At 43.0% G+C, this 17,257-nt stretch overlaps 1 protein-coding gene and 1 long non-coding RNA gene across 3 annotated transcripts in view; one reads left to right on the forward strand and one right to left on the reverse strand.

Annotated features, from left to right (window-relative positions):
• Positions 1–10,552, reverse strand: LOC138151158 (uncharacterized). The gene is made up of 3 exons (XR_011165751.1): positions 10,152–10,552; positions 9,850–9,978; positions 1–3,257 (listed from the first exon to the last, which is right to left on the reverse strand). It is a non-coding gene; the product is annotated as an uncharacterized lncRNA (long non-coding RNA).
• TMCC2 (transmembrane and coiled-coil domain family 2) overlaps positions 1–17,257 on the forward strand; it is a 65,698-nt gene that overhangs the window by 24,601 nt on the left and 23,840 nt on the right. Inside the window, exon 1 of one of the 2 annotated variants that reach the window (XM_069074670.1) lies at positions 14,421–15,045. The exons of the other annotated variant lie outside the window; for it this stretch is intronic. Coding sequence (XP_068930771.1) covers positions 15,019–15,045 — 27 coding nt within the window. The 5' untranslated portion in view covers positions 14,421–15,018. Of the gene's footprint in view, positions 1–14,420; positions 15,046–17,257 lie in introns of those variants that run through there. 2 annotated transcript variants of the gene reach the window in all.

Consider the following 17,257-nt stretch of genomic DNA (forward strand, 5'->3'; position numbering starts at 1 on the left):
GGGAGTGGGGGAGGGAGGGGAGGCACGAGGCAGGAGTCAGGGAAGTTTTGCAAGGGAGAGGGAGTAGAGAAAGTCTGTCCTGGGCTATGGATCCTACCTGCTTTGGTTCAGAACAATGATGCTATTCAGAGATAAATATCATCTGCATTGACGGAAGGAATCAGTGGAGTGAATTATCCAAAATGGGAGACTCTGAAAAGAAATCATGTGTATATGTTGATGATTTTGTATTATATCTGTCTTCCCAATTACATATTGCTTTGACTGATGACAAAGTTGGTTTGCTCTCCCTGAATGACCAGCTGATGAGGAGGAGGAAATAGCTATGAAGTGTGCTGATTGGCAGTTACGCAGTTGAAGGAGCCCCTGGTTGAGAGTCAGGATAGCTGGGTTCTCATCCCAACTATACCAGTTAGTAATTGTGACCTTGGCCAAGTTCTTTAATTGATTTAGTTTGATTCAATAGGCATTCATTAAGTGCTTACAATCTGCTGTTAGGCACTGGGGATATAGAGGTGAAAAATGATACACTCAGGTCTCAGGATGTTTACAAACTAATAGTGGGGCAGTGACCTAAACACAAGTAAGTGTGATACAAAGTTCAAAATGCTAAAGACGAAAGACAGATCCAGACAGAATAATGTAAGAAAATTTGAGGAGGGAGAGATCACTTTCAACTGATCAAGGAAGGTTTTGTGGATCAAGTGGCACCTGAACTAAACCATGAAGGGAGAAAAGAATCTCAGAAGTGGGGGAAGTAGGTTCTAGACGTGAAGGATAGTCTGCATGAATGCACAAAGACTAGAGAAAATAAGGCAAGATTAGGGGACAGCCAGAAATTCCTGTTTGCCTGGATTGTAGAGTATGTGAAGGGGAATAATGTGAAATAAGGATAGAAAGGTAGATGAGAGCTATTTGTGGTGGGTTTTAAATGCCAGGCTAAGGAGCTATTTGATCCTAGCAACAAAAGTGAGCCTTTGAAGGGTTTTGAGCAGGAATGACATGGTCAGTCTCTACTTAATGAACATTATTTTGGAAGAGACTGGAGAAGACAGAGAGACCAGTTACACAGGCAGCTTTTACAATAGTCTAGATCAGAGGTGATGAGTACATGAATGAAGGCATTGGTACCATGAGTGAAAAGGAATATTTTGATGTGAAATATTTTGGAATCTTAATTTTTTCTTTTACCAAAGGGGGATGTTTATATCTGTCCTGCTTACCTCACAGTGCAGTGGTAAAACCAAAAAAGACAATGAAAGTGAAATCTTTTGGAAACTATAAAGAACTCTTATTTGCAAAATTGAGAGACTGGTAAAAGGAAGCAATTTGGGCATTTCATATTTGCAATATATAAGCCCCCAGGTGAATGATTCATGCTCAAACTATTGATACCTTTATAGCAACATAAACTACAATGCATTTGTATAATTTCAGTGACCATAGATATATATGTGACAAGTTAGCTAAAAACCAGCACCAGAGAATAGCATCCATAATGTTTTAACACAATACAGTTCCATTTTCTAAGCCTTTAGAGTTTCCATTCCTTATGGTATTTCAGCATAATCCTGTTTTATAAATTATAGAACCTACTGTCTATTGGCTTTTGAGCTATACTAGAAACTCCATGGGTTGTCTTGGCCCTTGGTTCCTCAGATCAGGATTCTCTGACAGGTAGATCTCTATCTGCCATAGATCTCAAAGCCCAGTGTGAGTCTCCACCAAGCCCACGACTCTTTAGCTTGTGGGGAAGAGAGTATATCTGGCAGCCAGCCCCATCCTCCGAAATGGCACTTGGATATCACTATTCTCTTCTCTTCCTTTGAGGGAAAATCCAAAGTAACACTCTCAGAAAGAAAGTTAATGCCAAAAACAAAAAAAAAGAAGAAAAAGTTAATGCCAGCTAAAACTGGCACCAGCAAATGGAATCCATAATGTTTTAACACAAATGTAGCTCCATTTTCTAGACCCACATAATCCTTCATGGTACTTTGGATCAATCCAATTTTGTACATTGTAGGACTTACCACCATTGGCTCCTGAGCTATTCTAGAAATTCATGGGTGATCCTGGCCCTTCATTACTCAGATTAGGGCTCTCTAACAGGTAAATCCCTATCTGCCTGTAGATCTCAAAGCCCAGTTTGGATGATCACCAAGCCCACTACTCTTTAGCTTGTGGGGAAGAGAGAATATCTGTCAGCCAGTCCCATTCTCCAAAACTCTCAATGGATGGCACTTGGATACCACAATTCTCTGTCCTCCCTTTGGGAGAAAATCAAAAGTTATTCTTGCAGAAAAAGTTGGTGATCCTTACTCTAAAAGGTGGGATGTGAATGAATCAACTGAAATTGTTATGTGATCTTCAGAGGGGGCAGGGTAGCGAATGGTAAAACATCAGAGTTTAATGAGCATCTGGTGGTCATGCATCCAGGACTGTTTATACCTAATGCTTTTTTTAAGGTACAGGTAAGGAACTCTAATATTACTTCAGTTTTGTAATAAAAAGAGAATTTGAACCTCCTCATTTTTGAATACAGCAGAATTTGGAAAGTTTTCCAGACAAGCAGAGGGCAATGGAAGGCAGAGTGTAAGGAGAAAATGCAGTTGTTGGATGAGTTGCTGGAGACACAGGAATTGGATGGCCTAAGGATTGAGTAGGGTTCTTAGTGACAGGCTTGACATACTAGACGGTTTGGTAAGCTGACCTGCCAGGCTCTTCCATCTGTTGTCTCATTTTATCTTCATGTTGTTCCTGAGAGAGTAAGGCAGGGAGGGAGGATTCAAATGAAGGCTCAGCATTCATCGATGTTGACCAGATCACATAGCTTGCCCTTACAGCTGGACTCTTGAATTTTCTGGGTCCTACCTAAGATAGTAGGAGTTATTTTTATTTTACATCTGTCAGTCATTTTTAACTTTTCACATTTATGAACTTAAATTGATTTTCTTTTTCTTTTCTTTTTTGCTTTTTGGAGGGGGGAAGGCAGTGCAATTGGGGTTAAGTGACTTGCCCAAGTTCACACAGCTAGTAAATGTTAAGTGTCTGAGGCTGGATTTGAATGCAGGTCCTCCTGACTCCAGGGCTAGTGGTCTATTCACTGCGCCACCTGGCCGCCGTCTCAAAGAGATGATAAGAAGAGCCAACATTTAAGTAGCATTTCAAAGTGCTTCACATGTGTTCTCCCACTTGATCTTCACCACAATCCTGGGAGGTAGGTGCTTGTCCATGTTTTATGGATGAGGAAACTGTGACTGAGAGAGGTTACGCATAAATAAATGTTTATTGAATTGGATGATTGAATTAAGTGACTTGCTCAGGGTCACACAGCTAGTAAATATCTGAGGAAGAATTTGAACCTGTAAAATGAAGGTGTTAAACAGAATGTTCTTCCAGGTCCTTTCAAATAGCTAACATTTGATTGAAACTGTTATTATGAGGTTTTCAGTTGGACCCTTGTGGAAGCAGCTTTAACCCTTTCAGGGCAGAAGGGGACTAGGATACTTGACATTTTGAGAGCTAGAGATAGTTAGCAACTTAAGAGTCAAGTCTCAGAAAAAAAAAATTTAAAAAGAGTCAAGTCTCTGGAGTTTTCATAGTGGTACAGAGCTCTGTGTACTTTGCCACCAGGCCAGCAGCTTCACAGCTTACCTGAGGTCACCTGTCAAAAGGCACAGCCAGGACTAGGACCTGATTCTCTACACTCCAACTTTGTGGTCTTTTCATTAGACCTGGCTGTGACCTGCGATGCCTTTTTAGTCAACAAGAATTTACTATGTTGGAGTGGCTAGGTGGCACAGTGAATAGAGCACTTACCCTGGAGTCAAGAGGACCTGAGTTCAAATGCGGTCTCAGACTCTTAATACATACTAGCCATGTGACCTTGGGCAAGTCACTTAACCCCAATTGCCCTCCCCCCCCAAAAAAAACCACACCCCCCAAAAAATAAATAAATAAATAGTGTTTTTTAAGAAAAAAGAATTTACTATGTTCCAGGCACCATGCTAAAAGCTAAAGATACAAAGAAAGGCAAAAACGCTGTCCCTACCATCAAGGACCTCAAGTTCCAATGGAAGAGACAACTTAAAAACAATATGTAGGTACAAGACATCTACAGGGTAAACTGGAGGTAATCTTCGAGGGAGGGAACTAGCAGTGGGGCGCACTGGGGAAGGCTTCCAGCAAAAGGTGGGATGTAAGCAGAGTCTTGAAGAAAGCCAGAGAAGCCAGGAGGCAGGGATGAGGCAGGGGAGCCTTTCAGACATGGGAGATAGCCAGAGAAAAGGAACAGAGTCAAGAGATAGAGAGTCTTGTGCTGGGAATGGCAAAGAGGTCGGTGTCACCAGATACTGGAGGAAGGTTTCTATTTCCTCATTGTAGACATTAGTGACTGCTTCTCTTAGCTGCCCTTTCCACAAGCTTTTCCAGCGCTTGGACCTTTTCCTTCAGGAAGATGAAGTGAGAATTTTGGGGGGTCAAGAGGGGTCAGGATAGACTGGTTCTGAAGTTAGAGGACCTGGTTTCAAATCCTGTTACTTTAACTACCTATGTGTCTTTGGGAAAGTGACTTGGATCTTCAGGCTTCAGAGCCCTTATCTAAAATGAGGGGGTTAGACTAGATGATCTTGGAGGTTCTCTGATCTCATATTCCCACCTAGAATAAAAACTGGGGGTTGGAGACAGGGAGGAGAGGTAAAGGAACCATTCAGGAAATGTGGTTTGCTGTCAGCAGCTGGTTTCCCTCAGGCACCAGAGGACACTTGGTTAATGTGAGAAGCCCTGGTGGTGGTGGTTTAATCCCTGTAGTCTCTATGCCTGAATAGAAGGTATTCTTCTCTGCTCGTAAATAGAGAGTTGCACATGCTCTCTCCAGTCTCCAGGCTATTACTAGAATCTATTTTTAATTCATAAGCTTCCCCCGCTCCCTACACCCTTTGCCATTGTTTCGATTTCACCAGCTGGCTTCCTGACCAGAGATGGCCCAGCTGGAATGCTGCATTACCACGTGCCACCACGACAGCTACCATTTGCTCCTTAGCTACAGCCAACCTCCCTACCCCACCCCAAAAAGGCGAGAGACCCTGAGCTAGGAGAAGAGGTCAGAATTTCAGAGAGACACAGTGAGTGGCTCAAATTCCAGGGAGTCTACCGGATTTTCCACAGGCTACATGGACCATGAGTCTAGATACCACATGAATTCTCCTTACCCTTGGCACTGTAGGATATACACAGCTCACAGGGGAAACCTAGGTCCAGTTTAAAGGTGCTGGAAGGGGCAGGTTAGGGGCAAAATAACTTCATGTACCCATCCAGGAGACTCCATAAAAATCCTGGTGGGATAAATGGTTTGGGAAATGGAGCTTATCTTCACTTCCACCCCAGGTGTAGACAAACAAGTGTACTCCCATTTGTCCCTAAGCATTGTAGGGAAAAATATAGCTCCCTGACTCTTCCTACCCTGAGCACCCCTCTTCGCCTGGGGAACATTTTGAGCCCTAGCTGCTGTCCATTGTAAGACCTCTTCTTCATGACCAGATTGTCACCCCCTTTCGTTCCTTCTTCCTCATCTTTGTCTTGTTGGGTTGGAGCTTTTCACTATCTGTGGGGGCCCTACTGGCTGCCACTACATCCCATGCTAAGGACTTTTCTGCCTGAGCACCCACCAGACTCATGCAGCAGGATCCCAAGCTCAGAGGTTGTGAGTTTGCATCCCATCTCTTCCTTGCCTGTTCAGTGTAACCTCAACCCCCTAACCCTTGCTTTGCCCCTCTGTGAAATATGAACTGCCCCATTCTGGGACTTGAAGTAAAGATGAATGAAATTCCGTGGGCAGAATTCTGGTAGCTTAGGGAAGAAAAAAAAATTCCTAGTAGCTCTAGGGAATACAAATCCAAAGCATTCTGGAGAAGGGTTCATGGGCAGAATTGACACTGTGGGGCTGACAGACAGGCACACAAGTTACACCATCTCCTTTGAAGTCCTAATGTTGAAAGGGAGCTGAGATCAGTCTCAGTCTTAGGGGACTAGGCAGTTGAGGGTGGAGCTTGCTTAGGATACCCTGACTGGGCTTTTTCTAACATCCACACCAGGATGTTATCTCCAGGACCCATACAGGGAGACTGTAGGGAATCAGTAAATCAGTAAACAGAGAGAGACCTCAGGTTTCCTGGCCTCTTAATTTCCTCTTCCAGCTTTAGCAACTGATTGAGATTTTCTCACAGCATTAGCATAAACAAACACCCATATTTACCACAAGGGATGGCTAGTGAGGGACAGGCCCCTAGTTAGAGGCCCTTGCCAAGAAAAGTCAAGATCTTGGCAAGGGCAGAGGGATTCCTGCTTGTTTATGTGTCTAGAGCCCGATTGGGTGGGGGATGGGGGATGAGAGCTGCTTTTGAACATCCTCCTCTGTTTGGGATGGGAGGGAGAAGGGGGTAACTGTGGAAAAACCAATGATTACAGTACCCAAGTCTGACCAGGCCATATGTCATCTATAGCATCCAAAACCAAAAGGCCAAGTTGCTTATTAAGCAACTTAAGTAGGCATCAGCCTCAGCTACTATATGTACACATATAGACATGCACTGTGCTGTAAGTATAACTGTGTGTAAGTACTTTCATGTTTATCACAAATACACACACACACATCCTAATACCTTCTCTTTGAGAAGCTAGAGGAGACAAGTTCCTTCCTCCTTCCTGTCCTGTGTCTAATGGGTGACCTGCTTTTCCATTCTGGAACCTTTTGGTTTCTTCAGACAGAACCAGGAGAGCAGCATCCAGCATGGCCCACTAGGCAACCTTCCTTGGCAGTGCCCTGCTCTGACTAGCTAGGGAGGAGCACTTCCTTTGATCTGCCAGGGATTCTTATTCATTAGTGATTAAAAGCTCCTCCAATTCCCAGAGGCCTTCAGGCTCCAGTACTGCAGTCTGCCCTTTTGAGATCTAATGCCCCTCACAGTCAGGAAGTTCCTCCTTAATCTAAATAGTGCCCCTCATGCTTCAGTTGAAGATTGTACCAGAAGAGACCTTAGAAAATGCAAAACTGTCCCTTCCCCAAATAGATAAACTTTGAACATCATAAACAGCTCTTTTGACTTCATTAAATTTGTTCTTGTTTTATGAGGATAACCTATTTTTAAGTTATTCCCAGACCTGGGTTCAAATCTTGCATATGGCATCCTGGCTGTGTGTCCTTGGGAAAGTTATATAACATCTATCTCAGTGCTCTAAGCAACTTTCAAAGGCTATAAAACTGTGAAGGTGGTAGACGGAGCTTCCTTGTCCAGGGAGTTCCCTGTATTAATGAAATCACAGATCCATTCTCTATCCCTATTGTCCATTCCCATGAGGATGCATACTTCCTATTCAACCAAGCCTCTAAAATTAGGCTGCATTCCTCTCTTCCCCTGTGCCATCCCTCTTTCTGTTCTTTATTGTTCTGGATTCTTTTTAGAAGACTCACTTCCCACCACTCATTCAAATACTATGTCAAATGATATAGTATTTGTAAAGCACTTACAGGAAAGTAACTGGTACATAGTAGGTGATTAAATACTCCTTCCTTCCTTTCTTTCTTCCTTCTTTCCTTTCTCCTTCCTTCTTTTCCCCCTACACAAGTATAGTTTCCAAGGAGTTTTGAAGGGGGGAACTTAAGGTACAGTGAGTCTCTAAGTGAATGTTCCCAGGGACCTGGCCTGGAGGGAGTTTTGATCCAGGCCTTTTTCCTACCTGACTTCTTATCTCTTAGGCAATGCTTTTTCAGCAAAGGCTACCCTGGCTAACAATAATAGTAGAGATTTGGAGGTGAAGCCTCCAAACACAGAGGAGAGCTGCTGAATTAGTCTTCTAGTCTCCTCTCCAGGGTTTCATCCATTTTGGCTTTGGTTCCCTCACCACCCCCCTAACTCTCTTTGCCTGGGAGGAAGGCATACTGGAGTCTCAGGTGTCAGACCTCTCTATGCCAGAACGAGTAGCAGCCAGGGATGAAGGAGTTCTCTGGCATTGGGTTTCAGACTGAGAGGAGCCTGGTCTGGCAGGGTAGGTGGGGGCTGTGGGAGTTAACTCAATACTCCTGGTCACCAAGGCAAATTCCTCCCTGGATCTGGCCACATCCCTGAGAAGTGAAATGTGACCCTCAGCCCTTCTGCTGCCTGATGAGGCAATGGAAATACAGTATCACGAACCTGATCCTGACTTCTCTCGCCTCCCCCGCCCCTGCTTTTTTGTATAAACTATGGTTGGACTTTATTTATGCTCAGAGGGGAAGAGTGACTTGAAATAGAAACAAAGATGGACACACATATATAAGGCTTTCTAGTCCCCTGGGAAACCAAGGAATTCCCTAAGTTTCATTGAAAGGTGGTGAGCTCAGCTTCCAAGAATAGTAGGCCCTCAACGAATCCACAGCAGAGAGCTGGGGACTCAGCAGGGGGTGAGATTGATTTCTAGGGAGTTGCTGCCATTAACTTGTCAGTTGCTAGAGTTTTTCGCATCCTTGACAAGCTGACCAAGACACTCCTTGTTTCTTTGCTTCCCTTTACCCTCCCTGACCGTCTAGCTGCTAGAGATCTGAATGAGGACACATTGAGTCTCCATCTTCTTCTCTTTATAGCCCACTGCCTGAACCCTCTACCCCAAACCAAGGGCTGCCTTCACATTTGGTGAATAATTTAGTGAGTCTCATAGAAAAAAAAAGCAGAATTAGATCCAAGGCGATATTGTGACTAAGAGGCCTCCTTAGGGCTGCTGGAAAGGCGAACCCTGTCCTAGAAAGACAACTGCCTGTAACGTTAACTCCATTACATAAGGTTTCTCCATAGCCTGAGAAAGACGGCTTCAGCCTTGCACATAATCTGGGCTCTGTTCCGTTCTGTTAATTCCTTGGGGGATGGATGGCATTGTAGATCTATCCCCTGGCCAAACTCTAAGACTTGCCAGACAAGCCCCTTTGATAGTGCCTCTAGCACAAAGATAACCTGTGATCAAAAGCAGAGATGCTGGGTTAGGACTCCATAAAGGTCATCTTGTTCAGTCCCCTGTCTCCAGACAAGGCCATTCTACATGATTCCAAGAAAATGATGTTGAGGGAAAGATTTCTCTCTTTTTCTTAAAGACCTCCAGGAAAGGAAATCTGGCTTCCTCCCTGGGTCCTTGGCTTTTTACCAGCCCATCCTATGGCAGTTGCCATGAATGTGAAGTACGTGAAATCAAGGATCTTTTCCCCCTGCCTGGCATAAATTTTGCTTTGCCTCTGCTAACTCAAGTGAGTGACTGTTTCTATGGAACAGTCTCTGGTATCGTGTCAGTGTTACACCCACCCACCTACCCACCCTCACACTTACTCGAGAAGGACTTCCACACAGAGAGTTCTGCCCAAGACACATTTGTATATACAGTTCTCCCTGTATGCCTCTAGTCAGAAGCCACAAAGTATAAGCTTCCCTACCACCCTATGGTTTGGACCTGTCTGTGTTGGGTCATGCATAGATAGGGTTCCCTGTATTCTTCCAGGAAGCCTTGGTACCCTTGTCCTAATTCACTCTGAAGGATATGTGATTCCATGCTGGATCTCTTTGGGTGGGGAAGAGAGGTTCAGATTTACTTATCTGTATACATGTTATTTTCTCCTTGGCCCCCATTTTGTTCCTTCAGGACAAAAACCATTCTGTTTCTCCTTGTATCCTTAGTGCCTAGCACAGGGCCATGTACATAGTGAATGTCTGTTAAATTAAATTTGGTTGTGTAAGCACGGCACGGTAGAAAAAACACTGGCTCGAAAGTCAGAGGACCTGGGTTCAAATTCTGCCTCTAAGCGTTTCTGCTTGTGTTTCACTAGCCAAATACCTCAGTTTCCTCATCTGTAGAATGAGCATGAGGGCCTTTGAGATCTCTTCCAGCTCCACATCTAGTGAGTATCCTATGAGATTCCATACAGGCAGATCTGAAAAGATCCATAAGATCTGAAAGATGTCTCTGTAAGAAAGAGAGAAAATAATGAATATTGACTTTCGTGGATCAGCTAGGTAGAGAGGAGAGTTAAAGGCAAACCCAACATTTTTATTCCTTAAAAAAAGGGGGGGTTGATCTATACAGTGTAAGTACAGGCAGAAAACATAACCCAGCAAACTCCTCTCAAAAGTACATACCCTGAAACAGTTATGCAAAACAACCTGAGAAGGGTTGCCACTGATACTATGTATCTTTCCACTTTTGTTAGTTACATTTGTCAACAAAAAGGAAGGATATTGATTTTCACTTTTATTATGTGAATTCCCCGGCCTTTGAAGGAGGAATCTTGGGTGGCAGATTTTCTTGCTTCCGTCCAGGCTCCTGGAGTTCCAGGCTGTCCTGTTCTCAACAACTAAATTTAGCAACTTTGGATACCATTCTCTCCTACAGACTGTGCTTCCTTTCCTCCCCTCCCCACTCCCAACGACGGCTTGTGTTCTGGTGTATTGTTGAAAATGAGAAAGAAAAAGGAAGGGAAAAACAGACAGGAAATGAGGGAGAGGTGGGGAGAGAAGAGAGGAAAGAATGGAAGGGATAACAAAGTCAAAATGGAAGAAAAAGAGGCACATAATAAGATCATACTGCCAGAGCTGGAAGGGACCTCAGAGGTCTTCTAGTCGAACCTCTTCATTTTACAGATAAGGAAACTGAGGCCCAAGGAGGGATTTGCCCAAAATCATACAGATGGGGGTGGGGGGAAAGGCTGAAAGAGAAGTGAAATATTAGCAAAATAAAGAAAATAGAAATGCAACAAATGTGAGAGAAGCCAGAAGATTGTGAGTGGAGAATGATAATATTGCTAGGAAGATATAATCAAACATTTATTAAGTGCCTGCTGTGTACAAAACATTGCAGTAGAGAAGGTTATCATTTCATACAGTTTAGAGTTGAGGAGCTAATAGAATGTCGTCTTCTTGGGTAATTGGCTTTTCCCCCCTCAGTATCCAGAGCCTAACAGTTTCTAACGTATAGTAGATAGGTTCTTAAAGGCTGAATTAAATCTATTCCAGACCCTTCATTTTATCGATGGGGAAACTATGGCCAATAGAGATGAAGTATTAGTCATACAGGTACTAAATAGCAGAGGTGAATTTCAGATCCCACTTTTCTGATTCTCTGTTTCTGTGTCACTCTGCCTTGTCTCAGGGGTCTCTCTAATGTTCCGTTCTGAGGTGGAGAGAAGCCCATTTGTTTTGTTAGTTCTCACTTTCTGGTAAGTGAGATATGTGGAAGCTGCAGTAACTTCCAATAGCCAGTATAATTTTATTAAAATTCAGTCACATCTCTGAGACAATGCCATGTTGTGGAGGCCATGTGCTTTGTCTGAACAATTCCAATGTCTGAACATTCCAAAAGAGAGAAGAGTTTTATAGAAGAAGAAACTTCAGGACAGTTTAAACCTAACTTGTAGTCAATCAAGAAGCATTTAAACCTCTTTTAGTGGTTGGAGAGCCCCCTAACTTCCAGAGAGTATATTACTCAACAGGGCCACTAAGCCTCCTCTTTGAGGGCCCTGCCCCAACTGCTTCCCTGTCTGCCCCCAAGGAAGAATTTACTCTTATATAGACTTATGTTTTTCTTTTCATATTTTCTTTATTTTAATTTTTTTTCAATTAACAAGTATTCTTTTCCTCTTTTCCCACCTTCCCCTCCCCTACTGGAAAAAAAGAAAACCCTTATAACAAATACACATAGTCAAACAAAACAAATGCTCACATCATCTTATGTCTGAAAATGTGTACCTCCTTTCAGCACCTTGAGTCCATCAGCTCTCCATCAGGAGGTGGGCAGCTGGCTTCATCATCAGTCCTCTGGAATTATTGTTGGTCATTGCATTGATCAGAATTCTCAAGACTCAAAGTTAGTCATTTTACTGTTGCCTTTGAGTCCACAGGGAAGACATTGGTGGGAATGACTTTGTTCTGCCCACTTTGAACCCTGGTATTAATTTCTTTCTTTCGTTATTCATTCATTCATTCATCCATCCATTCAACAGATGTTGATTGAAGACCTATTGTATGGGATCAGTATCCAGAAGACAGAGCTGCTCTGTGTAGAGTTTCTCTACTCAGCATATACAGAATCCCTGACTCAGGGGCAAGAGATTCTATTACCTTGTATTTTAGATCTTTTTCTGGGTCTGAAAGAAAAGTAATAGCCAACATTTCTATGTCACTTTAAAACTTGTAAAACTCTTGAAGGTATATCACCTCATTTAATCCTTATAACAACCTTGTGAGGTAGGCTCTATAATTATCCATGGAGGATGAGGGAATGGAATTTCAGAGTAGTCAAGTGACTTTCCACTGGTCACAAAGCTAGTAGGCATCACTCAGAGGAGGAAGTTGGGTCATGGTTTCCCTTCATTCAAAGTCCAGAACTTTTCTGTTATACTCAAGAAGAGAACAGAGCAATGGAGAGAAATGTAAGGCTAAGGATGCTGTTCTCTCTCCTGTCAGACTGTCTGCTAGTCTTTACCCGATTTCTTCCTTCCCCTTTTAGCAGATGTTGATTTCTCTCTCCCACCTGCTGCTAGGTAAATGTGCTGAGCAGAAAGTCCTCCCTGGGGTGGAACTGAGACTTCCAAACTGGGGTGATGGTAAGACCCTAGGGGAGGCTGGAAATACTCCCCAGGGCATTTGACTGACATACTATAGGCTAGGCTGATGATTAGGAATCCTAAAAATGCCTAAAGTATGTTCTTGGCATAGTGAGCAAGGTCTCTGACTGCAGAGATTCCCTGAGATTCCTCATTCCGCCCTTCCATCATTTTCCAAAGCTGTTGCCTCCTTTCACTTAAGAAGAAAGGTTAAAGGTAACAGCTGTTTTGCAGGACCTGAAAAAAAGCAGGATGTAGGAGGTGGGGGGAGAGGATGTTGCCCTCCTCTGACTTCCCTCTTAATCAGGAAGCTAGGTAGCTCAGTGGACAACCCACTGGACCTAGAGTCAGGGAGATCTGAGTTCAATTCCTCAGACACTTACTAGCTGTGTTACCCTGGGCAAGTCATTTAATCTGTCTGCCTTAATTTCCTTAATAGTAAAATGGGAATTAATAACACCACCTACTTTGCAGGGCTGTTGTGAGGATCAAATGAGATAATATTTTGTAAAGATTTTTTTTTAGCACAATGCCTAGTACATGGTAGGTGTTATATAAATGCTTATTCCTTTCTCCCACTCTCCCACTCTTCCACTCCCCACCCCAAGACTTCTTTCAAGACTTCACTGGTCCCTGTTATCAGCAAGGACCATTTTCCTCTGACTTTCACATGGCGTTTTTTGTACCAATCTAATTTTCATGATATTGTGTATTGTAGTTATCTGCATATCCCCCTCCCCACTAGACTGTAAGCTCCATAACGCCAGACATCCTTGCCTTATCTAAACTTTGTTACCTCCAGCACCAAGCACTTAAATTGAATTTATGGCATGTCAAGGAAACATTTTCTAATGTGTACGTAGAAGAGCCAAGACTAGAACCTGTGGTCTTCTTTGAAGTACTTTAGCTAGGGGTTCCTAATCTGAGACCCCACCTTAGGAGTTCATATATAGATTTCAGGGGGCCTCTGAATTTGGATGGGAAAAAAACATATCTTAATTATAATATAATTGCTTTCTTGATAACTTTATGTCATTTATTTTATGCATTTAAAAATATCACTCCGAGAAGGAGTCCACAGACTTTACCAACACCAAAAAGGTTAAGAACCCCTGGATTAGATGAGCTCTAAGGTCAACTGCAAATCCCATGAGGCTATGGTCCTAGCACACACAGGTCCTGATGATTAACCTCATAGATCACCTTGTGGTATTTCTTTTGTCATCTTTCCTGCTATTGATGTGTAATTCTTTTTCTGTGTTTGTGTCTTTTCTTTCTAATTCAGCTGTGAAGGTAGGGACTGTGTCTTATGTATGCTTTTGTAGTTCCCATAGCATCCTAGCCCAGAGCATGGACACACTAAATAAGTGTGTGTTGATCTGGGTGAACTTGCTGCAGTCATTGCTGCTCATGACTGTTTATGTAAATATCTGCCTTTTAGATGAATTTGTAGCATACATCTAACCTAGGGATCCTTAATCCCTTTTGTGAACCACTTCTCCGAATCATGTTTTGATGCATAAAATAAAATATGTAGTATTACAAAGGAAACCAGTTATATTGAAATAAAGATGTAATCTTTTTCCCATGCAGCTTCATACACTTTTTGAAATTCATCTGTGTAATGTCTAATGTGCAAGTATTTACAGATCCTATACTTGACTGTATGCTGCAGTGAGGGGAGAGAGGAGGGAGGGGGACAAAATGTGAAACTCAAGGAATTGTGGAATTGAATCTTGTAAACTAAAAGGAAACAAACAAATTAATAAAAATTATCTAAAGACAAAAAAAAAAAAGAAATTCATCTGTGGCCTCTGGATTAAGACCTCTGGATTTAAAGCTAAGGCAGTTTTCTGGGCATTCTTCTCTCTCCTACACCTCCCCTCCCCCAAGCTCTAGCCTACAGTTCTTCTGTATAAACTAACTTTAACCCAGCTCCTTGAGCTCCGATACCCCAAGTCATCATTAAAGACAAATATTTATTAGGTTTTCATAGAGCTTATGACTCACATGTCTAGGTCATCATGGGTACAGGGTGATTTCCTTGGGTTTCCCCATGTACCCCCTGCCCCCACCCTATTTTTTGGCAGCAGGGAACTCAAAGATACCAACCAGCAGCTCTTATCTCCCTGCTCCTTCTTGAACTGGAGGATACTGACAGTCAACGTAATCTTGCTCACTCTCTGTATATAAGGCCGGAGTCCCTGGCTGGGACCTCAAGTGCAGAACTGGATGACTGGTCCTGTGGATCTGTTGTGGGAAGTTCATTATAGAGGCCTGAAAATCCCAGTCTGCCCAACTTGGCCACTTTCTTCCCTTGGCTACCTAGCTTCACCTAATTCTGTGGACTCCTGGCCCCCTCTACTGGCTACTTAGAGTTTCTTCTGCTGGTTGGAAACGTCCTGATGAAGGCCCGAGAGGCAGAGAAAATTGTATGTTGGTCTTCCTTGCTTCTTCTCTGAAACTGCTTTGCTGTACAGGGCCTGGTGCAGGGCAGGGAAAGCTAATCTCCTGAGAGGCTCAAAATGAGGCTGTGATTCCAGCCTCAGCCTGGTATGGACTAGGTATCAGAACACTGGATTGGGTGTCAGGAGACCTGGGTTCTAGTTCTGGCTCTGCTGCTTCACTAATTGTGTGACTTTGGGTAAACTGGTTGACTTCTCTGGACCTTGGTTTACCCATTTGTGAGAGGAGGAGGTTGGGTTAGATGCTCTCTGAGGTTTCTTTCAGCTTTCACATTCTCTAGTTAAGAGAAATCTTGGGGTCTAAGGAATGTGGGTAGACTAGGCAGCTAGCTGTCTCCTGGAAGTCTTGATTTTAGTAGGAGACTTGGGGTCACACTGATTTGCTGGAGTCAGTCAGAAGTCACTTAATCTCTCTGGGTCTCAGATTCCTCACCTATAACAGGTGAGGATTGGATTAGAAGGCCTTTAAGGTCACTTTCAGCTTTAAACCAATGATCCCATGATCCTAAAACCATCCCATGGCTCCCAAGCATAATACAACAGACATTTACTAAGCACCTAGTGTATGCAAAGTGCTGTGCTCAGCTTGACTAAGAGATAATCCCTAACATCAAAGAGTTGACAGTTAAGTCAGAAGGGTAGGACAGGTAGAAAGTGGGGTCAGGATGCTCTGAATTCAATTCTTGTCTCTGATGCTTACAGTCTGTGTGAACCTAGATGTCACAATTTCTTTCTCAGTGTTCCAGGAAACTCTCTAAGGATGTATAGTTTGAAGAGTAGGTGGTGATCTGCATTGGTGGAAGGAATTTCCTCACTGGGAGTTCTCTATACCAATGAAATCACATATATGGTGCAAAAAGGTAGCCCCAAGAGGTAACTATAACATACAAGATTATAGGATATGTGAGTTAACCAAAAAAGGTAGGAGGGAAGGAAGAGATGGAGTAGAGGTGGTGAGAAGAAAAGCCTTTCTCAGGAGAATAAGGAAAGGCTTCCTTTAGGAGGTAACATTTGAGCAGATCTTCAAAGGATACATAGGAATTTAGCAGGTAAAGAGGGAAAGGGCAGATATCCCTCCCAGGTACAGGGAATAGCCAGAAAAAAGGAACAGAGATGGGAGAATGGAGTATGTTTGGAAGCTGAGAGAGGAGGGAGGGAGAGTAATTTGGGGAAGCTAGAACATACAGTGCTTGGAGGGGAGTAATGTGAGATAAGGCTGGAAAGGTAAAGGGGTCCCCTATTGTGGGGGATCAGAGCTGTCATTCCTGGGTAAGGAAGATGTGTCTGATAGCGGTACCAAAGGCAGATCGGAGCTGGTAGAGGGTGGTAGCAGGAATAACTCTTATGAAACTATTTCAGTAGTCTGGGTCAGCATTTCACAAACTTTATGGTCTTAGAAGCCCTTTATACTCTTAAAAATTATTGAGGACTATCCAAAGAACTTTTGTTTACATGATTTCTATCTATCAGCAGTTATCAATTTGGAAATAAAAGCATGTTAGTATTATTATAAAAAAATAGTTTTGATCTTATGGACCCCCTGAAAGGGTTTCAGGGGCTCCCAGGGGTCCCTGGACTATACTTTGAGAGCTGCTGATCTAGATAATGAGGACATATCCTAGTGTGATGGCAATGAACATATAAAAAGGGGGGGTGGATGTAAGAGATATAACCATGGGCAGCCCTTAAAAGTTTTGAGACCACGTGGTATGGTAGAAAGAATGTTGGTTGTTTAGTCAAAGGACTTGAGGTCAAATGTAATCTCTGATGCTTGCCACCTATATGACCTCGGGGAAGTTACTTAACCTCCTGGGCCCTCAGTTTCCTCATCTATAAAATGAAAGGCTTATTCCGGAGCAGAGGTTGTTAACTCGGGGTCTATGAATTTTCTTTTTAAAATATTATGATAATTTTGTTTCAACATAATTGATTTCCTTTAAAATCCTCTGAATTTCATTTTATGCATTAAAAAAACATGGTTCTGAAAAGGGGTTCCTACTCTGCCAGAGGGGTTCATTGCACAGAACAAGATATAAGAACCCCCAGATTAGATGGTCCCTTCCAGGGTGCACTCCATTCGATGGTATGGAGTCAGCTCTTTGAGGGTAGGGATTTGTATTGGTATCCTCAGCCCCTAGTGTAGCTACCAACATATAATAAGGGCTTAATAAATGCTTGT

This window comes from Petaurus breviceps, unplaced genomic scaffold (genome assembly GCF_028583685.1).
Source record: "Petaurus breviceps papuanus isolate PSGF00001 unplaced genomic scaffold, PetGlider_PUasm1.0 90895, whole genome shotgun sequence".
NCBI lineage: Eukaryota > Metazoa > Chordata > Mammalia > Diprotodontia > Petauridae > Petaurus > Petaurus breviceps.